General features: G+C 38.1%; 1 protein-coding gene across 3 annotated transcripts in view; it reads left to right on the top strand.

Moving 5' to 3' along the window:
• The first annotated feature begins 472 nt into the window (after positions 1–472).
• The window catches only part of IFT74 (intraflagellar transport 74), a 103,573-nt gene continuing 80,920 nt past the window's right edge, over positions 473–23,125 (top strand). Inside the window, exons 1-4 of one of the 3 annotated variants that reach the window (XM_055294037.2) lie at positions 473–742; positions 6,527–6,664; positions 16,841–16,976; positions 19,513–19,561. In XM_055294037.2, coding sequence (XP_055150012.1) covers positions 6,545–6,664; positions 16,841–16,976; positions 19,513–19,561 — 305 coding nt within the window. In that variant the 5' untranslated portion in view covers positions 473–742; positions 6,527–6,544. Of the gene's footprint in view, positions 757–6,526; positions 6,665–16,840; positions 16,977–19,512; positions 19,562–23,125 lie in introns of all 3 variants that reach the window. The other 2 variants (XM_063609824.1, XM_055294038.2) reach the window with 2 other exon arrangements.

The following is a 23,125-nucleotide window of genomic DNA, read 5'->3' as shown; positions in this document are numbered from 1 at the left end:
TCAATGAAGATTGGAAGGAAACATACAGTAAAAGTTATTTTATTAGAGAAGTGGGATTTGAGGTGAAGTAGTTCTTAAATTAAAAAAAAAAAAAAGGACACTTTCCATTGAATTCACAGTCTTCCCCACAAACTTGGATCCAAATTCTAATGAAAGGAAGCTTAAAGACGCAAAGCTTCTGGTGAAAGGAGGAACGGAACAGTTGGTGCCAGAATCGCATCCATACTTCATGATGCGTTGGGTACGCTATGCCGTCCTAATAGGAAATAAAAGCACCACAAATTAGGAGTTTAGAAAATTGCACAATGCTGCCTACCACTTAATAACTTCAAATGTAACCTGTTAACACGTTAGCTGACGTGAGGTTACATATGGACATAGCAAAACTCGCTAGTTACTTCAAGTGAGGCACACGGAGGTTGCTCTAATTATCAAGAAAACCAAACGTTCACATAAAATCTTTGTTTTCCAGCCGCCCCGCTGTTTTTCACTTTTTCCAAAAAGCACTGATGGTGAAGAAACAAACATCAGCTCAATTCTCGCGAGAGCTCCGCGTGTAACCAAGGGCTGAGGCGGAGGATTGGTCACTCAGGCTGAGGAGCCTCTGCTATCCCGCCCCCGTTGCCGGGATACGCCGCGGGCGCACGGCAGCTAGCGGGTAGGCCTGAGAGCCGAGGAATACTGCGCGTGGGCCTCAGAAAGACGTTAGGGCACCCGCGAGCCGGGCAACCGCCGTCCGGAGGTGAGAAACCCCGGGTCCCATCTCTTCCTCCCTCCCTCCCACGTCTGTTCTCTTGCCTTGGAGATGCTGATCCGCTCCAAACAAAACAAATTCAAACTCTGGGTCTTAGCTAACTGTTACCGTCGGGCCTGTAGCCAGGCCAGGCATGTACCAATTCTAGTTGAACAAAGGGTGCGAACAGACCTCCTCCAACAGCCCAACCCCTCCCCCATCCCCCGCAGGAGACCCGCCAAGCACAGAGCAGAGGGAAGGACCACGATGGGCTGAAATTTAGTCAAAGCAATAGATTTCTGCCTGTTACAGTGGAAGGGACTTATTTCTGTCTGTTGATCACAGTGCGGGCAGTTAGCAACTTTCCACTTATTCACCTGTGTGAGAATGGTTGGCTTAGGGAGGATAACGACAGTAATAATAATTAGAAGCAGATGTTTCAAATTTAATACTTATCGTCTTCACAACAGCTCTGCAAGGTAGATGTCACCCTTCTGTTTTACAGAAGGTGAAATCCTGTGGGGTTAAGTAAGGTGGCAAGATTATGCAGCTGCTAACTTTGTCAGCACTAGTTTGTATCGCTAATCATTCTGGATCCGAAGGCCAGGCTGCCTCTCTGATTGTGTGAATAACTGGAAATTGTGTGAATCTTTGATTGAATAACCCCGAAGTTAGTGGTGTATTTGTTGCTAATGTCCGCCTCTTAATCCCACTGGTAATAATATAATGGTAAGCTTTTTCTCACCACAGTAAAACGGTGGCAAAGAAAATTGGGTGAAATTTTTGTATGTTGTACATTTTCTCAAAGTTAGCAGGAAGCCTAGAGTAATATCTTTTCCACTGGAAAGAGATGTTTATTGTACTCGTTTTCTTGTGGAAAAACCATTTTGATCATACACCCTGTCTTCCTTCTCAAAGAGTCATTTCATGAAATTCCTTTTTCCATTTGAAATTCTTTTGCTTTGTACATAGAGTTTAAAATGGCAAGGAATTAGAATCAGGGAGCTAGTGGGATCAGGAAGATTGGTGTGAACATATTCAAATGAGATATCTGAATGGAAATTTCAGATAAACAATTGAAAACTCAAAATTGGTGCACAGTTGAAAGGGCAGAACTGTAGGCATTGATTAGTGAGCCGTACACATAGTTGGAGTTATAAAGATGCATGACTGTAGAAAGGACAGAAGCAGTCCGAGGACTGATTATGAGTAATTTTAAGAAAAGTCAGAAAAGTAGTACTGGACATAGTGTAGAAACAGAGAAATCATTTTGGTCCAACACACGCTTTGTTTGCCTTTTTTTTTTTTTTTTTTTTTGAGACGGAGTCTTGCTCAGTCGCCCAGGCTGGAGTGCAGTGGCGCGATCTCGCCTCACTGCAAGCTCTGCCTCCTGGGTTCACGCCATTCTCCTGCCTCACCTCCGGAGTAGCTGGGACTACGCCCGCCACCACGCCAGGCTAATTTTTTTTTTTGTATTTTTAGTAGAGATGGGGTTTCACTACGTTAACCAGGATGGTCTCAATCTCCTGACCTCGTGATCCACCCGCCTCGGCCTCCCAAAGTTCTGGCATTACAGGCGTGAGCCACCGCGCCCGGTCGCTTTGTTTGCTTTTTAACAATTTAGTAAATTTTTGTAATTGGCAATACCTTTATGTAGGAGGAAATTTAAAAGGTACAAGAGAGAACAAAGTTTTTGCTTATCACTGAGACAGATGTTGAGGATATAAAGATGATTAAGATTCAGCTCTTGCCGTAAAGGGCGAGAAATACTTAAGCAGATCATTTCAAGTGGTGTGATAGGTTCTGGAATAAAGTAATACACAGGATGCATGGTAGCATATAGAACAGGCCTATACACTGAAATTGAAGAAGATGAAGATTCCAAGACCAGTTATGGACTCGTCATGGAAGGACTCCCAGAGAAAGTAACAGGCAAAATGTGTGTGAGGCAAGGGGACCACTTAAGAGGCTGGTGTAATAGTCCACCTGAGTCAGTGATGCCCTGAATTGGCCAGTGCTGTAGAAATAGAGAGTAAAGTACCTGTTAAACACTTAGGAACAAAATCAGTAGAACTAAACAAAACAAACTCAGTAGAACTATGTGATCAGCCATGGGAGTGAGGGAGAGGAAGATGTCAAGGAATAAATTTCTGACTTGTGTGACTAGGAGGTGACACCAAGAGGAAGGACAAATTTTGGGGAGATGATAATGAGTTTGGATTACATATGTTTATTTTGAAATATTTAGACATCTAAGTGGAGATGTTATTATTTGGATATAAACACCGCAAGCTAAGTCCTAAAATAAGGAAGTTGTGTGGAATCAGTTTATTAATTGTTAAAACCCTGAGTGTGGATAAGGGGGCCCAAGGAGAGTTTAGAGAGAGAAAAGAAAAAGATGGTGGATGGTATCTTAGAAAATGCTCTATATAAGGACAGATCAAGGAGACAGAAAAAAGAACCAGAAGAGAGGGAAGTGTCATGGAGATGTTTCATATAAATGTGGACACCAGTAAAGTAGGATGACATTTACATCACTGGCAATATTGGCAGGGGTCATTTGAATCAAAACAGCAGCAATCCAGGAGATAGTGGGAAATGAAGCAGTAGAAAATAGTGGATATAAGCTATTCTTTTTTTTTTTTTTTTTTTTTTGAAACGGAGTTTCGCTCTGTCACCCAGGATGGAGTGCAGTGGCACGATCTTAGCTCACTGCAAGCTCCGCCTTCCGGGTTCACGCCATTCTCCTGCCTCAGCTTCCCGATTGGCTGGGACTACAGACGCTTGCCACCACACCCGGCTAATTTTTTGTGTTTTTTAGTAGAGACAGGGTTTCACTGTGTTAGCCAGGATGGTCTCGATCTCCTGACTTCGTGATCCGCCTGCCTCGGCCTCCCAAAGTGCTGGGATTACAGGCATGAGCCACCGCGCCCGGCCGGATATAAGCTATTCTTAGGAATTTGGCTGCATAAGGGAAGGATATATGGGACAGTTAGATAGAGGTGGTTGCAGGATCAAGAAGTAAGTTTTTGAAGGTAGGAAGGAATTGAACATGGTAACAGACTGAAGGAAAGGAGAAAGTTTAAAGATAATTGGTAGCAGTGAGGTTAATGCCACAAAGAAGATGGGATCAGGGGTAAATCAGAGTAAGATTGATCTTGAATGAGAGAAGGAATGGCTGTTGAGATTGGAGGGCAGGATGGATGTAGAGAAGTTTATGTGTCCCAAAGGTGATGGAGTTCAAGTTGTAATTTTCTTAAATGAGTCATCTGCTGAGACTGGCAGGAACAGAGGTTAAATAGAAAAGTAGTTAAGGGTGAGAATTATCAAGTAGAGAAGTATCTTAACAAGGATAAATCATTTCTGAAATGAGGGTCCAGCTGATTTGTGACTATCACTTTGCAGTACCCCAGTCGATACAGTTGTATGATTTCCACCAGCAATGTTCAGCACTTCAGATTGGATGTAGAGAAGGGTTTCTGATTTTGCCAGATGGGCTGGAGAATAGTTCAAGGATACAAATTAGTTGATGGTGCTCATGAGACACTAATTTCATGAGAGAAGGAGGAGAGTTCTTAAACACCCTTGTCAAGGTATCACTAGTGACTTCTTGGATGGGGACTCCATTGGACATTTCAGTTTTCATCTTACTTGAATTTCCAATGTAAATGGCATGGCTCAGATTCCTGCCTTCTCTTGGCGTCTCTGACACACACTCCTGGTTTTTTTCTTTGCTTTCTGGGCCTTAATTTTCAGTCTCTCATACTAGATTTTCCTCTTCTGTGTAATCTGTATGTATTGATGTTCCTCAGGACAGTATCTTGAGCACTATTCTTTTTTCTCCATATTGTCTCTCTAGATAAGTATCTTCAAAGCTATTTTATATGACCTACAATAGGACATACATTTTTATATTGTAGCCCAGTAAACACGTATGTGTAAATTTATGTAAATGTAGCTGAAACAAAAATTTACTGAAACAATGTTTACCCTTCATATTTTCAGTGAACTCTTTTTGTTTAAATTTTATTTCACATTTAAGTATCTTGGTCATAACCTGCAAAATTGTTTTCAGAACTTACTAATGGATGTGACCAACAATTTGAAAACTACTACTCTAAATTATGAGACAGAATTTTAAATAATATTATATTCTGATGAATAAAGGAGAGGGCTGATAAACTAGGAGAGAATGAGTGAATTAAGGAAATGGTTTAAAGGCAGGTGTAGCAGAATGAAGATGAGAAAAGGGTAGAAGGAGAGGAGAAGACTGGAGAATAGAGTATTTCAATGAGATGTTTGAGATGAAGCAATTCCAGATGATGACAAGCTCCATGTCTCACCATGGCTATAAATTACTGAAATGGAGTTAAGATCATTGCTAAAGTTGAGGTCAGGGAACTGTGAAGCTGGAATGTTAGGTATTGGATCTAGTATCTAGATGGAAGTCATCCAGGATGATGGTGAGATTGGAATAGAGAAGCTGTGAACTATGTCCAAAAGACTTTAGTAAAGATAGAGGAGAGATTAGGAAGTCACTAATTACCAGCAACCAGGAAAGATCAAGGCAATATTGTTGCATTCCCAGATCCTCAGAGGAAGTGAATCTTGTTTTTTTTTTGTTTTTTAATTTAATTTAATTTAATTTTTTTGGGGGGATGGAGTCTTGCTGTGTCGCCCAGGCTGGAGTGCAGTGGCGCAATCTCGGCTCACTACAAACTCTGCCTCCCGGGTTCATGCCGTTCTCCTGCCTCAGCCAACGGAGTAGCTGGGACTACAGGCACCCGCCACCACGCCCAGCTAATTTTTTGTATTTTTAGTAGAGACGGGGTTTCCCTGTGTTAGCCAGGATGGTCTCGATCTGCTGACCTCGTGATCCACCTGCCTTGGCCTCCCAAAGTGCTGGGGTTACATGCGTGAGCCACCGCACCTGGCCTCTTGTTAATTTTTTTAAAGGTGTGGAAGAATGTTTTGAAAGTGACCCTGAGGAGCAAGAAAAGTGCCACCTCCTTTGCTTTAAAATTGTGGGACGGGAAGCTAAAACCACTAGCACTACCGAAAGTGTTACTCTCAGGGGAAACCAAGATTCTGTTAAAGTTAAGAAAATGGAAAGTATTTCTTTTTTTTTTTTTTTTTTTTTTTTTGAGTCGGAGTCTCGCTCTGTAACCCAGGCTGGAGTGCAGTGGCGCAGTCTCGGCTCACTGCAAGCTCTGCCTCCTGGGTTCATGCCATGCCTCCTGAGTAGCTGGGACTACAGGTGCCCACTATCGCACCTGGCTAATTTTTTGTATTTTTAGTAGAGACAGGGTTTCACTGTGGTCTCGATCTCCTGACCTCGTGATCCGCCCGCCTCGACCTCCCAAAGTGCTGGGATTACAGGCTTGAGCCACCGCGCCCGGCCGAAAATGGAAAGTATTTCTAACAAGATTCAGAATATAAGAGTTAATCATGGACCAGAAAGTGCAGAGAAAGGATTAGGAGCAAAGAAAGATGTTGGCTATGACAGGAGAGAAAATTTACCAGAGTATGGGATGAGAATACTAAAGAAATAGATAATAGAGGGGCTTGCATTTTGGTAAGATAATAGAAAGATGAGGAAGGAATATTGCAAGAAACAATCTCATAGTTGTAAATGGAGCACGATGTCATATTTGAACAAAATTAGCCTCGTGGTACACAGAATGGCAGTTTGCAAGAACAATTGTTGTGAATTAAATGTAAGGGTATGATGGGTCATTATTGTCTTGCTAGAGAAGACATCAAAGTATTGAACTATTTATTGCTTCCAAACAGTGATTAAGTGAAGAAACAATGGCCAGCAATCACAAATCTTCAGCAGCTCGCCCTGTTTCAAGAGGTGCAGTTGGGTTAACAGGAAGGCCTCCTTCTGGGATACGACCCCTATCAGGAAATATTCGAGTGGCAACTGCAGTAAGTTTGAAACAAATCTATTTACTTTGGGAGGCCAAGTTGGGAGGACCACTTGAGTCCAGGAGACTGGGGCTTCAGTGAGCTATGATCATGCCACTGCACCCCAGTTTTTGAGTTTTTGAGACTGTCTCAAAAAAAAAATCTGTTGAATGCTTGTGCATATATTGTGGTAGAAGTTGGAAATCCCCTCTGTAATAAGAGATTCTACTTTGTTGTTTCTTTATTTCGTAAGCATATTATTAAACATGTTTGTGTTGTTTGTTGGAAAGCATCTGGGAACGTAAATGTGGAAGAGTGTTTGAAAGTCACTCTGGGAAGAAGATGCCTGCTCCTGCAGATACTCAATTTAAAGCTGCAATAATTTTAGTTGAATAGTGTATTGGGGCCAGAATAAAATGAAATGGAATAGACCAGAAATAGAATCAAGCATATAAGAATTTAGTTAATGATTAATATGTGTTTCAAATTAGTTGGCAAAACATGGAGCATTCAATAGAACATTCCAATAATTGTTAAACCATTTGTTTAAAAGTATTTTTAATCCTCTCTTATACCTTTTATCAGAATTCTACATAGTTTAGAAACTTGGTATTTCAAAAATGAAACCATAAATGTAGTAGAGAAAAATGTTGGCAAGCATTCTGTATAAACTTGATATGGGCTAGGCTTTCTAAAAATGACAGATATAACAAATACTGAAAAGGAAAGTATTTTTATTATATATCTGAATTTACAAAAAAACACCATAAAAATTAAAAGAGAAATGACAACTGGTAAAAACATTTATAATATATATACCATATATAGGATCAGAATCTTAAAGTTAAAAGGTAAACTTTACTAATTTTTAAGTGCTCTTTCAGTATTAAGACTACAAGCCTTATGTCCAATCAAAATTTCATGACATTTGATGCTAGGGGTGCTATTATAAAACTATTCTAAAACTCATCTAGAACAATACAACAAAAATAAGAAAAAGTACAATACTCTAATGTAAAGTATGTTATAGACAATGAGTGAAACAATATTCTGATTGCCACGGCACCTGGAGATAAACTCTAGTAAATGTTAAAGAGCTTAATATAAGAGAGTGTGTCATAAATAGTGAATAAGAGAAACACATCATATGAGGAAAAGTTAGATGAAGTTTATAAGTTGATATTCTTAAGCAGAAGGATATCCTGTAAAGATAATTATTACATTTTGATTATCATTATAATGTAAAAATTGGGAAACAACCTAGAAGACTTACAACAGGTGAATCTTAAATAATGATATGTATATCCCTATAATAGGCTGTTAGATAGTCATTACAAACTACTTTCAAGATATTTCAGAAAATAATATACTTTAACAAACATTTAAAAGTGATATCAATTTAACATAGAAAACATAAATTTATAAATACATAGAATTGAAATGGAAATAAATGAATAGACAAAAATGTCCATAAATTTATCTGATGTTCACACAGGTGATTTCAACTGAGAAAGTGCAGAGGGCCAATACTCAAGCTCCTACAGTAGGCTAACTGCAAACTACAGATAATGTTGGGTCCTATGGTTAACTCATAAGAAGAGCAGCACTTTTTGGAGGGAATAATTTTGTTAAAGTCAGATTTTCCTAAAGTTTTCAGATTGTTTTTCTAGAGTTTCAGGTAATAATATTAGTACATCGTCATCAACTTAGACTGAAATAATTTTTCTAAAGTCTTCATGCATAGGATAGTATGAGAAATTGTATCTTTTTCTTTTATTCCAGTAAAAATTGATAATTAAATATTTATAAAAAGAATCTGACATTTATTGGCCACCTACTATTTGCCAGGCACGTTATCTATTTGTTTATTTGTAAAATTTTAAAATTTGTATGTATTTATGGGGTAGATCAGTTGTCTTACATACATATATTATGTAATGATGAAGTGTGGGCTTTTAGTGTACCCATCACCTGAATAGTAAACACTGTACCAAATATGTAATTTAGCAACCCTCACCTTCCTCCCACCTATCTTTTGTAATCTTTAGTGTCTATTATCTCACTCTGTATGTTCATATGTACCCATTGTTTAGCTCCCGCTTATAAGTGAGAACATGCGGTATTTGACTTTTTCTGAATTGTTTCACTTAGGATCATGGCCTCTGATTCCATCCATATTGCTGCAAAAGGCATGAGCTCATTCTTTATTATGGCAGAGTAGTGTTTCATAGTGTGTATATATATATATGTGTATGTGTATGTGTATATATATGTATATACATATATACCACATTTTCTTTACGTAGCCCTGCATCTCCATTGATGGACAGTTAGGGTTTTTTTCATATATTCACTATTGTGGCAAGTAGTGTGATAAACATAGGAATGCAGGTATCCTTTTGAAATAATGATTTCTTTCCTTTTGCAGTGGGATTGCTGGATCATGTGATAGTTCTAATTTTAGTTTTTTGAGGAACTTCCATACTGTTCTCCATAGTGGTTATACTAACTTACATTCCCACCAACACTGTACAAAGGTTCCCTTTTCTCTATATATTTGTCAGCATTTGCTATTGCCTTTCTTTTGGATAAAAGTCATTTTAACTGGGGTGAGATGATATCTCATTGTAGTTTTGATTTGCATTTCTCTGATGATCAGTGATGTTGAGCACCTTTTCATATACCTGTTTGATGTTTGTATATCTTCTTTTGAGAAGTTGTCTATTCAGACCTTTTGCCCGTTTTTTATTGTATTAGATTTTTTTGCTAGTGAGTTGTTGGAGCTCCTTATATATTCTGTTTATTAATTTCTTGTCAGATGGATAGTTTTCATATATTTTCTCCTATTAATGTTGGTTGTCCCTTCACTTTGTTGATTGTTTGCTGTGCAGGTGCTTTTTAACTTGATGTGATTCTATTTGTTCATTTTTGCTTTGGTTTCCTTTGCTTGTGGGGTGTTACTCAAGAAATCTTTGCTTAGACCAATGTTCTGGATAATTTCCCCCATGTTTTCTTTTAGTAGTTTCATAGTTTGAGGTCTTAATTTAAGTCTTTAATCCATTTTGATTTGATTCTTGTATATGGTGAGAGATATGGGTCTAGTTTCATTCTTTTGTCTATGGATATCCAGTTCTCCTAGTACCATTTATTGAAGAAACTGGCATTTCCTCAGTGTATGTTCCTTGCATCTTTGTCAAAAATGTGTTCACTCTAGATATATGGATTTATTTCTGGGTTCTTTATTCTGTTTTTATGTCAGTATGCTTTTCTTTTTCTTTTTCTTTTTTTTATTCAGGATGGGTTTGGCTATCCTAGATCTTTTATGGTTCTATATAAATTTTAGGATTTTTTTTTCTATTTTTGAGAAGAATGTCATTGATATTTTGACAAGGATTGCATTGAATTTGTAGGTTAATTTGGATATTCTGGATATTTTGACAATGTCGATTCTTCCAATCCGTGAACATGGAATATCTTTCTATTTTTTGGTGTTCTCTTCAGTTCGTTGCATCAATGTTTTATAGTTTTCATTGTAGAGATCTTTCACTTCTTGGGTTAATTCCTAGGTATTTTATTTTATTTGTAGCTATTGTAAATGGGACAACTTTCTTGATTTTTTTCATATTGTTCACTGTTAGCATATAGAAATGCTATTGATTTTTGTATCCTGCAATTTTTCTGAGTTTTACTGAATTTACTATTTATCAGTTCGAATAGTTTTTTTGGTGGAGTCTTTAGGTTTTTCCAAATATAAGATCATATCATCTGCAAACAGAGTTAGTTTGACTTCTTCCTTTCCAGTTTGGATGCACTTTGTTTCTTTTTGTTGTCTGATTGCTCTAGCCAGGAATTTCAGTACTATGTTGAATAACAGTGGTGAAAGTGGGCATCCTTGTTGTGTTCTAGATCTTAGAGGAAAGGCTTTCAGTTTTTCCTCATTCCATAGGATACTAGCTGTGGATCTGTCATATATAGCTTTCATTGTATTTAGATATGTTCCTTCTATACCTGGTTTTTTAAGGATTTTTATCATCAGGAGATGTTACATGTCGTCAAATGCTTTTACAGTATCAACGGAAGGCTTTTGTCCTTCAGTCTGATGGTATGATCTATCACATTGATTGATTTGCACATGTCGAACTATCTTTACATACCTGGGGTAAATACCAGTGAGTCATGACAAATGATCTTTTTAATGTGTTGTTTAATTCAGTTTGCTGGTACTTTGTTGAGGATTTTTGCATCAACGTTCATCAGGGATATTGGCCTATAGTTTTCTGTTTTCTTCATATGTCTTGTCTGTTTTTTGTTTTTTGTTTTTTTTTTTTTTTAATCAGGGTAATACTGGTCTTGTAGAATGAGTCTGAAAGTATTTTCTCCTCTTCTATTTCTCAGAATAGTTTTGGTAGGATTGGTATTAGTTCTTTTTTAAATGTTTGGTGGAACTCAGCAGTGAAGCCATCAGGTCCTGAGCTTTTCTTTGCTGGGAGACTTTTTTTAAATTAAAAAAAAATTTTTTTTTTTTTCTTTTGATACGGAATCTCACTCTGTCGCCCAGGCTGGAGTGCAGTGATGCGATCTCTGCTTACTGGAACCTCCGCCTCCCGGGTTCAAGTGATTCTCCTGCCTCAGCCTCCCGAGTAGCTGGGATTACAGGCGTGTGCTACCACATCTGGCTAATTTTTATATTTTTAGTAGAGACTGGGTTTCACCATGTTGGTCAGGCTAGTCTTGAACTCCTGACCTCGTGATCTGCGCACCTCGGCCTCCCAAAGTGCTGGGATTATAGGCGTGAGCCATTGCGCCCAGCCGGGACACTTTTTATTATGGCTTGGATCTCATTATTTGTTATTGGTCTGTTCAGGTTTTGGATTTCTTTATGGTTCAGTCTCCGTTGGTTGTATGTGTTTAGTCATTTGTTCATTTCTTCCAGATTTTCCAACTTATTGGCACAGAGTTGCTCATAGTGGCCTCTAATGATCCTTTGAGTTTCTGTTATCAGTTGTAGTATCTTTTTTTTTTCATTTCTGATTATATTTATTTGAGTCTTCCCTCTTTTTTTCATTAGTCTGGCTAAAAGTTTGTTGATTTTGTTTATCTTTTCAAAACACCAACTTTGTGTTTCGTTGATCTTTTATATTTTTTTGTTTCAGTTTCATTTATTTCTACTGTGATCTTTATTAATTTCTAATATGAATTTTGTGTTTGGTTTGCTCATGCTTATCTGATTCTTTAATGTGCATTATTAGGTTGTTTATTTTGTTTTTCTACTTTTTTAATGTAGGCACTTACAGGTATAAACTTTCCTCTTAGTACTGCTTTTGCTGTATCGCATAGGTTTTGGATATGTTGTGTTTCCATTGTAATTTGTTTCAAGAGTTTAAAAAAATTTCCTTTTTAATCTCTTCTTTGACCCACTGATCATTCAGGAACATATTTCTATTTGTTGGTATAGTTTCCAAAATTCCTCTTGTTATCAATTTGTGGTTTTATTCCATTATGGTCAGAGAAGATACATATATATTTAGGATTGTTGTATCTTTTGCTTAATTGATTCCTTTATTATTATATAAGGATCTTCTTGTCTTTTTTTTTTTTAAACTTTTTTATTTGAAGATGTATGTATACCTACTCCTGCTTGCTTTTGGTAGCGTGGAATACCTTTTCCCAGTCTTTTATTTTTAGCCTACGTGTGTCTTTTAGGGCTAGATATGTTTCTCATAGGCAGGATATAGTTGGATTATGTTGTTGTTGTTTTAAAATCTTCTGCTAATACGTGTCTTTTAAGTGAATAATTCAATTCATTTACATTACATTCACAGTTAATAATGATATGTGAGGCTTTGTTCATGTCATTTTGTTAGTTGTTTTTAAGTTGTATAAATTATTTGTTTCTTTCTTTTTCTCTGTCTTTTTATCTTTATGTTTTGATGAAATTCTTTCCTGTTGGCATTTGATTATTTTGTCCTCTTCCTTTGTGGTTGTTTTATAAGAACTGTGAGTTTAATATTTTTATGTGTTTTTGTGATACTGTATATCCACCTTTAATTTCTATGTTGAAGACCCCTTTGAACATGTACTGTAGGAATGGCCTAGTGGTGACACATTCCCTCAGCATTTGCTTGTCCTGGAAATATTTTATTTCTCCTTCATTTATGAATCTTATTCTGTCAGGTTATAAAATTCGTGGCTGACAGTTTTTTTTTTATTGTTTTTTGGTTTTTTCCTTAGCACTTTGAAAATGAAATCCTATTCTCTTTTTTATTTGTTTTTTTTTTTAATTTCCACTGAAAGGTCTGCTTTTATTCTGATAGGATTGTCTTTATAGGTGACTAGATACTTTTCTCTTATTAATTTTAAAGTTCTTTCCTTCACATTGACTTCAGACATTCTGATAATATGCCATGGTGAGGGCATTGCAAAAATGACTTTTTCTTTTCAGTGACTTCACCTATTTAATGTTTGCATTTTTGAAAACAGTAATGCTTGTTGTAAAACAAACAATGGAGAAGTATCAGAGTTCATTCCTATTGTAGGTATAACCACTATCAACAGTGTCTTCTAAACTTTTTAATGTATTTATAAACACACACACATACATACACAGTTTGTGTGACTTTGGTCTGTTCCAAAATGAAGATAGTACTGTATACATTGTTATTTTTTCATCTATTTCTTTCAGCAATATATTATGAATATGTTGCCAAGTGAATACATATACATCCACTTCATTATTTTTAATGTGTACAGTTTTAATTTATATGTTCTTCTCTATACTTTCACCTGATGAATGGAAAACAAAAAGTAGCATAATTATTTGAGTAGGTCTCACAGTTATGCTTGCATAAAGCCAAAGAAGAAATTATTCAGAGAATTTACCAGGAAGAGATTTAACATTGTCTTGTAAAGATCACTCGGGTCAACCCTTGACTCATTTCATTTGAATTTATAGTTGACAGTCTTCCTGTGTCCAACACATTCTCTAGAATTAGTACTATTCCTGGCCCCTATGCTCAAAATAATTCCCAAGTAATTCATAAGGGGATAAACTGACATCTTTTCAAGGGGCGGTTGTGATTCTTAACAAGGCAACGGGGAGACATTTAATCCAGGGTAACCAGGTTTCTAGGACTAATTTGGTCAGGTGACTTTTTAGGGTTTGGTTCATTCTTTCTACTCTTCCTGAAGAGGATGGATGCCAAGGGATATGGTATTCCCATTTTATGTCTAGCACCTGTGCTTGCTCTCTAATGACATGTGCCATGAAATGGGTTTCATTGTCTGAATCAATGTTTTCTATTAGTCTAAACCTGGGTATGATGTTTTCAATTAATGCCTTTATAACTGCATTACTAGCAGTTGCGCTTGAGAAGGAGATAGTCTCTATACAGTGAGTAAAGTGATTTACTATTATCAATAAATACTTCTGGCAACCGATTGGGGGCATTTTAGTGTAGTTAATTTGAACACTTTGGAGTGGTCTTAGCCCTGGATCTCTTCCCCTGAGGAGTGATTTTCTTAGAGCTTGCTTATTGGTTTTTTTTTTATATATTGAGCAACTGTCTGTGACCTGTTTGGCTAGGGTATAAATTCTGATAACACCCATAAACTCTGAAAACCACATCGCTCATAGCTTGGTGTCTTCAATGGGCTCCTTGATGTACTTGAGACAAGACCTCCCTCATGAGAGGTTTGGATAACATCTGTCTTTGATCTGGTAATATCCATTTTCCTTCTGTGTTTTCTTTAGCTCCTGTTTTTATTAATTTTTCTTTTTCAGTGGAAGAGAAAATGGGGACTGTGGTAGGGGAAGGAAGGCAAGGAGTTAAGTGAAAGACAGGTGTTTCAGAAGAAATGGCAGCTTGTTTGGCTATTTGATCTGCAAGGTTATTTCCTTGACTTGGGAAGGAAAAGTCATTTTGATGCCCTGGGACATGTACAATAGCTATCTCTTCTGGCAACTGGAGATTGTTTAAGACATGGACAATTAGTTCTTTTTGGACCAAGTCTTGGCCTTTACTATTAAGACCATTCTCAGTCCAGTTTTTTTTAAATGTATGAGCCACTCCAAAGGTGTACTTAGAATCAGTATAGATAGTTCCTTCTTGGTTCTGTAAATGTTTCAAAGCTTGGCTGAGTGCAAACAGTTTACAAGTTTGGGCAGACCAATTATTGGGCAATCTTCCTGACTCTACTTCTTCAAGAGTTTTTCCATCAGTTACTGAATACCCATTATGTCTTTTCTCTTCAATTACCCGGGAGGACCCATCTATAAATAAGTGTCGCCCTGTCTTTTGTTTTTTTTTTTTTTTTTTGAGACAGAGTCTCGCTCTGTCGCCCAGGCTGGAGTGCAGTGGCGCAATCTCGGCTCACTGCAAGCTCCGCCTCCCGGGTTCACGCCATTCTCCTGCCTCAGCCTCTCCGAGTAGCTGGGACTACAGGCGCCCGCCACCACGCCCGGCTAATTTTTTGTATTTTTAGTAGAGACGGGGTTTCACCGTGGTCTCGATCTCCTGACCTCGTGATCCGCCCGCCTCGGCCTCCCAAAGTGCTGGGATTACAAGCGTGAGCCACCGCGCCCGGCCTAAACTTTCTTAGATAAGGTGGGCGCATGATGGGAGAGAGGGGAGAGAAGGAAGGGGTCATCTACAGAGGACTAGAGAGCCAGTCTTTTCCTAAATAAGGAAAGGAATGTGAGCTGGGGCTGTGGCATGCCTAGGCATATAGTAAAATCAGAAAGAATTAAAAAGGAGAAGAAAGGCAGGAGGTACCTGGAATTAGAGAATAAGTAGCTGAGCAGGCTGTTTGAAGAGAAACCTTGCCATATCTCACATCTTTTATATCTTCTCATGCCTGTATGTATTATATGAACTGACATAAAGGGAGTCTTTTGGCCTTTCCTGAGGTCATATAGTGTTATGTTGGATTTTGCATACCTGAAGTAGAGAATCATGTTGAGTAATAATATGAATGCTTGTTTAACAATGTAAGCCCTTTAGTACTTACATGGTCATCTTAGGATGGATTTATATCCATTTGTTTTTACAAGATTTAAGTTTTCTTATTTTTTCCTGATTTTTAAAGTTAATATATACTCATTGCAATAAGGCTGAAAATACCAAATTGTATAAAGGAGAAAATAAAAACTATAATACCATTATCAATCATCATTACTATTTTTTCATATAGTTTTAAAAATTTTTATTTTTGTCTTTATTTTTTGTTTCTTTAAAAGACGGACTCTCTGTGTTCTTCAGGCTGGCCTCGAACTCCTGGGTTTTAAACAATCCTCTCATCTCAGACTGCCAAGTAGCTGAGACTGTTGGTGCATGCCACCATGCCCAAACTTCCAGCCTTTTTTTGTTTTAAAAAAGTAGAGTTATGAACCAGGCACAGTGACTGTCACCTGTAATCCCAGCTACTTGGATAGCTGAGGCAGAAGGATCTCTTTAGGCCAGTAGTTCAAGACCAGCCTGAGTAACATAGTGAGCCCTTGTCTCTAAAACAAACAAAAACGGAATTATAAATACTATTTGTAACCTGCCTTTTAATTTTTATTTTATTTACTTATTTTTGAGACTGAGTCTCACTCTGTCACCCAAGCTAGAGTGCAGTGGCATGATCTCGGCTCACTGCAGCCTTGACCTCCCAGATTCAAGCGATTCTCATGGCTTAGCCTCTCAAGTAGCTGGGATTACAGACGTGTGCCACCACACCTGGATAACTTTTGTATTTTTAGTAGCGATGGGGTTTTGCCATGTTGTTCAGGCTGGTTTTGAACTCCTTAACCTCGCATGATCCACCTGCCTTGGCCTCACAAAGTGCTAGAATTACAGGTGTGAGCCACCGCACCCAACTTAAACTGCCCTTTTTATATACTGCAGCTTATTTAACCATTTTCTACTGTGGACATTTAACTCCTTTCCAGTTTTGAGGTATTATAAATAATGTCTACGTATACAATTTAAAATTTTCCTGAAATGTATTTTTAAATAGTCATAGAACATTAAATGTTAAAGAACTATGTTAATAAATTGAACAACAGTATTTAATAATTCAGACATTTAAAAAATAAGGAAATTTTTACAAATCAAGTAGAATTTTGTTTTTTTAAAAAATTGTCTTTGCAGTTTTACAATAGTAGATGTACAGTGTTTTTTCTGGTTTACTAAAAATGAAATCTTGTTTGTCATTTAGATGCCACCTGGGACAGCAAGACCAGGTTCTCGTGGTTGTCCCATAGGGACTGGTGGAGTTCTGTCTTCTCAAATCAAAGTTGCCGATCGCCCTGTAACACAACAAGGTTTGACTGGAATGAAAACTGGGAGGAAAGGTACCTATTTTAAGATAAGTATCACACTTGGGCCTGTGTTTTGTAAGAAATAAATAATTGTGAACAATTAAAAAAAGTAAAAGTTGAGTATATTTTGAACAATAAGTATTACAGTACCATTTTATTAAATCAGGATTATAGCATGTAAGAATTATTACATGTAATTCTGGCATGTAATCAGAATTATGGCATATCGTTATTCTTTGATTCACAAAATTACTGTGATGGTTAAACAACAGAGTGAATATGAAAATACAGTTTGAATTAGAAAGCTATATACAGATGTGAGCTATTTCAGTCTTCATTTTTCTGACATGGAGCTGTAGTACAACTTGAAGAACTTTGAAATAATCTTGGAGAAAAGTTCAAGATTGAAAATTAGATTTTTGGTACTATATCGAAATACTCTGAAATAGTTTGGATGGTTTCTATATTAAAATAACACTTAAAATACTTGTGTATTTATGAGAAGTGAGTCAAGAAATGTTACTTTTTTTCTGATAATTAGCATCTGTTCTAATACTTATGTAAGGAAATGAGGCTAACACATAGATTTATATTAAATCTCTCATTATGCTTCTGCATATGTATTTAGAGAAGCATAAGAATACATTATATATTAGAGTTTAAAATTTAGATCTGTGGTATATATAAACCAAAGTATGGTAAACTCCTTTTTTTTTTTTCTTTTTATCATAGGCAGTGGTCAGTAGCCTGTGGTGAGCTGTTTCAGAGATTTTTGTTTTCTGTATTTTTGACAGATGATCTATCAGGAATGAAGATATACTGCTAGTACAAAATTAATTATATCATATATGATACTTTCTTTTTTTTTTTTTTTTGAGACAGTCTCGCTGTCGCCCAGGCTGGAGTGCAGTGGTATGATCTCGGCTCACTGCAGGCTCCGCCCCCCCAGGGTTCACGCCATTCTCCTGCCTCAGCCTCCCGAGTAGCTGGGACTACAGGCGCCCGCCACCTCACCCGGCTAATTTTTTGTATTTTTAGTAGAGACGGGGTTTCACTGTGTTAGCCAGGATGGTCTTGATCTCCTGACCTCGTAATCCGCCCGCCTCGGCCTCCCAAAGTGCTGGGATTACAGGCGTGAGCCACCGCGCCCAGCCACATATATGCTACTTTCTATAATATAGTATATCATCCCTTTCAAGAGACTTAAATTTTTTCATCTACATTCTAATAACATCTAAATCACTAAATATTAAAAATGAATTGATTATTTAGAAATGTTTGCTTAATGATTATCAGTACCATGAAAAAATATTTCAAAATCACATAGTCATTTAACTAGCCTTTTGAAAGTAGATGCACAGAAATATTTATATGTTTAATATTATTTTAAAACATCAAAGGTAAAGACATTAAAATTCTATAGTAAATTTATCAAATGTTTATTTCTGTATTAATTTATCCTTCAAAACAGAACCAATATAATTTAAGATTGTTAGTCTCTACAAGTATACCTTAAAGCCTTTTAAGAGAGAATTCGGAACATTACCACCACACACAGCTGTCTACTGTGACTTTCATTCTTACCTTCTCTAGTGCCCCATTTCCCAGTATAATAAGGTATTAGCTCTACTTCTCAGCATAGACCTTATAGTTAATACACTCATACTTTGCAGGGCACTTCATCTCTTACAAGGTTTGAGACATTTAACCTAGGAACACTTTTTTTTTTTTGAAATGGGGTCTTTCTCTGTCATCCAGTCTGGAGTGCAGTGGTGTGATCTTGGCTCACTGCAACCTCCACCTCCCAGGTTCAAGCAATTCTCCTGCCTCAGCCTCCTGAGTAGCTGGGATTACAGGCACACGCCACAATGCCCAGCTAATTTTTTTGTATTTTTAGTAGAGATGGGGTTTCACCATATTGGCCAGGCTGGTCTTGAACTTCTGACCTCAAGTGATCCTCCCACCTCAGCCTCCCAAAGTGCTGGGATTACAGGTGTGAGCCACTGTGCCGGGCCAGGAATACTTTCTTAGTTCTACTGAAATGTAAGACCATTTCTTAAAAAGTCTCTGAGATAAATGATAAAAAATCATAGTCACTTTCTCACACTGAGGAATGTCTGCAGTGTCCAGTATGACAGCCAGTAGTCAGAAATTTAAATTAGTTCCCCAGTAGCACCAGCCAAATTTTAAGTGCTCTGTAGTCCCTCTGTCCACTTTATTGGACAGTGTTAATTTAGAATATTTCTGTCACTGCAGAAAGTTACTTTGGACAGCTCTGTTCCAGATTCCCTTAGACTAAATTTTCATTCCATCGTCCTGTTCTGTAGAGTCTACTGTCTTAACAGCCCCACCTCTAGTCCCATCTTTGTAGTTTTAATTGAAGCTTCCCTTATGTCATGATTCTAAGATATTAGTTCTCCTTTCAGTTTCAGTGATTCTTCTTGATTCATTGGGGCATTCATGAAGACTGTCGAGAATTGTGGAGTGTAATTCTGACTGTGCTTTGGATTTGCTATTCTGGTGGCATTTCAAACTGAACACTAACACTTAAAACATTTTTTTTTTTTAGGTCCCCAGAGGCAAATTTTAGACAAATCTTACTATCTTGGGCTTCTTAGGTATGTCGAACGTGTGTTTTCATCCGTATGTTTTACTTGAAATATTGTGTACCTTCTGTCAAAATAGAGTATATAACTTTAATATGAAGTTTTAGCTATGGCACTTATTAGGATAATTAGGTGTCCATTGATTTCTAAAAATTGTTTTGTATTCTAACAATTTCTGGTTAATTTGGCTATGCTGTAAAATAAATGTGATAGTATAATTAGCCTGAGATTTATAATTTTATGAATTTGCATGTACATGAGCTATATTTTCTCTCAGTTTGTTTGTGCTGCTATAATAAAATACCTGAGATTGGGTAACTTATAGGAATTTATTTCTTACTGTTCCGGAGACGCAGAAGTCCAAGATCAAGGTGCCAGCAGCTTCAGTGTCTGGTGGACACCTGTTTCTCACAGATGGTGCCATCAAGGTGTCCTCATGGCAGAAGAGTGGAAGGGCAAAAGGTGCCTAGCTAGTTTCCTTCCCCCCTTTTATAAGGCACTAATCCCATCCACAAGAGCAGAGTCATCATGTCCTGATTACTTCCTAAAGTCCCTACCTCTTAATACTATTGCATTAGAGATTAAGTTTTGATATGAATTTCAGAGGGACACAAACATCCAAACCATAGCATACTTATTTTATTTTATTTATATTTTAGAGAGAGAGTCTCACTCTGTTGCCCAGGCTGGAGTGCAGTGGCATGATCACAGCTCACTGCAACCTTGAACTCCTGGGTTCAAGTGATCCTCCTGCCTCAGCTTCCCAAAGTGCTGGGATTATAGGCATAAGCTACCACCACACCTGGCCTCATAGCATTTTTTTTTTTTTTTTTTTTGAGACAGAGTCTTGTTCTGTAGCTCAGGCTGGAGTGCAGTAGCATGATTTCCGTTGACTGCAACCTCTGTCTCCCAGGTTTAAGCAATTCTCCTGCCTCAGCTTCCCAAGTAGCTGGGATTACAGGCGTGTGCCACCACGCCCACCTAATTTTTTGTGTGTGTTTTTAGTAGAGGTGGCATTTCACCATGTCAGCCAGGCTTGTCTCGAACTCCTGACCTCAAATGATCCGCCCATCTCGGCCTTCCAAAGTGCTGGGATTACAGGCATGAGCCACCGCGCCCAACCCCTTGTAGCATTTTAAAAGTTCACTTTTTTCATCTAATGAAAAGAATAATTTTTTTGTTTTTTTGAGACAGAGTCTCACTCTGTCGCCCAGGCTGGTGTGCAGTGGCGTGATCTCAGCTCACTGCAACCCCTGCCTTCCGGGTTTAAGCTATTCTCCTGCCTCAGCCTCCTGAGTAGCTGGGACTACAGGTATGCGCCACCATGCCTGGCTAATTTTTGTATTTTTTAGTAGAGATGGGCTTTCACCATATTGGCCAGGCTGGTCTTAAACTCCTGACCTCAGGTGATGCACCTGCCTCGGCCTTCCAAAGTGCTGAAATTATAGGCATGAGCCACCGCACCTGGCCTAGAATAATCTTTTATGTTTTTTTTCAGTAATTAATCTGAAATGTGTTACTCATATCATTAAAATATTACCAGCTACATCTAATAAGAAAGGGAAAATATGTATACTTATTTATGTTATATTAATCAGTAAATTTTACATAAATATGTATTTGGTCAGTTGCTACCAATGTGGCCTAATTTTAATTAATTCATAAGCTTTTTTTTTTTTTTGGAGTGCAATGATGGGATCTCATGTCACTGCAACTTCTGCCCCCTGGATTCAAGTGATTCTTTTGCCTCAGCCTCGTGCCTGTAATCTGCGAGTAGCTGAGATTACAGCTGCCTGCCACCACATTTGGCTAATTTTTGTATTTTTTTTTTTTGAGACAGAGTTTTGCTCCTGTTGCCCAGGCTGGAGTGCAATGGCCTGATCTCTGGCACCGCAACCTCCACCTCCCGGGTTCAAGTGATTCTCCTGCCTCAGCCTCCCGAGTAGCTGGGATTACAGGTGTGTGCCACCATGCCCAGCTAATTTTGTATTTTTAGTTCAGACAGGGTTTCTCTATGTTGGTCAGGCTGGTCTCGAACTCCCAACCTCAGGTGATCTGCCCACCTTGGCCTCCTAGAGTGCTGGGATTATAGGTGTGAGCCACTGCGCCTGGCCAAATTTTTGTATTTTTAGTACATATGGGGATTTCACCATTTTGGCCAGGCTAGTCTTGAACTCCTGACCTCAGGTAATGCACCTGCCTATGCCTTTCGAAGTGCCAGGATTACAGGCGTGAGCCACCGCACGCCTCATAAACTTCTGTTATATGTCTTTGGGGATGCATCTCTAAATCAATGACTTTTTCTTATTCTTACTATTCTTCCACTTACTTGTTCTACTGTCCTATCTCCGTCTTCCCATTTTACCTTATTTTCTTTTTGGCACATTATTTGTATCTTCTTTCTCTTTTATTTCTCTTTTGTTTAATCCACCCTCCCATCATGCCCTGAAAGCCCTGTTTTCTTTTATTTCTCAATTACCTGGATCCTGTTGAGTCTCAAACTCCTAGAAGGCAATAAAGAAAAGTATGGTTTCCCTCCATCTGTTCTCAAAGCTAAGAGTAGTAAGAAAGATAGTAAGGCCATCAGTTGTTTAGTATCTCTGACATTCAGCCACTTTTTAATCAAAAGAAGGAAAGGAAATATAGTTATTCCTAATGATTGCATTGCCTTTCTCCCCCAGGATTTGTGCTTCCACATGAAAGAATAGTTCTAGCTATTTGTGTAATTGTCTGGCTCTAGAGCAGTGGTTCTCAACTGGTGGTGATTTTGCCCCCAGGGAACATTTGGCAATTTCTGTACATGTTTCCGGTTGTCACAAATGAGGTTGGAGGAAGTGCTACTGATACTCAGATCCAGGATGCTGGTAAACATCCTGCAGTGTACAAGATAGTGCTCAACACGAAGTACTAATCACTGACCCAAAATGCCATTAGTGCTACTGTTGAGAAACTGTGCTCTAGAGGGTAGTAGCAGCTGTGATAATGACAGTTAAGCACCTACATCTGCCTGTGGCTTGTACTAGTTTGACCAGGCTTTCATTCTGGTTCTATTTCATCTTTCTTAATGAATCTATGTCAGTTTCTCATCAGTTGAGTAGAATAGGATGGGATATACCTCATTCTTTTTTTTTTTTTCTGAGATGGAGTCTCGCTCTGTCTCCCAGGCTGGAGTGTGGTGGCACGATCTCGGCTCACTGCAGTCTCCACTTCCCAGGTTTAAGCTATTCTCCTGCCTTAGCCTCCCTAGTAGCTGGGACTACAGGCATGTGCCACCATGCCCAGCTAATTTTTGTATTTTGAGTAGAGATGGGGTTTCACCATGTTGGCCAGGCTTGTCTTGAACCCCTGACCTCATGTGATCCGCCTGCCTTGGCCTCCCAAAGTGTTGGGATTACAGGCTTGAGCCACCGCACCCAGCCGGAATATACCTCATTCTTAATGAAATAAGCCACCTAAACTTTTTGCATTCTTTTAGTGAATTTCACAAAACTATTTATATTATTATTACATATTAATGGAAAGTTAAAATTTTGTGTTACTAGAGTTTTCTGATTAAAAGTATTGCTGACATTCTTA

This window comes from Symphalangus syndactylus, chromosome 9 (genome assembly GCF_028878055.3).
Source record: "Symphalangus syndactylus isolate Jambi chromosome 9, NHGRI_mSymSyn1-v2.1_pri, whole genome shotgun sequence".
NCBI lineage: Eukaryota > Metazoa > Chordata > Mammalia > Primates > Hylobatidae > Symphalangus > Symphalangus syndactylus.
This window is presented reverse-complemented; position numbering and strand designations above follow the sequence as displayed.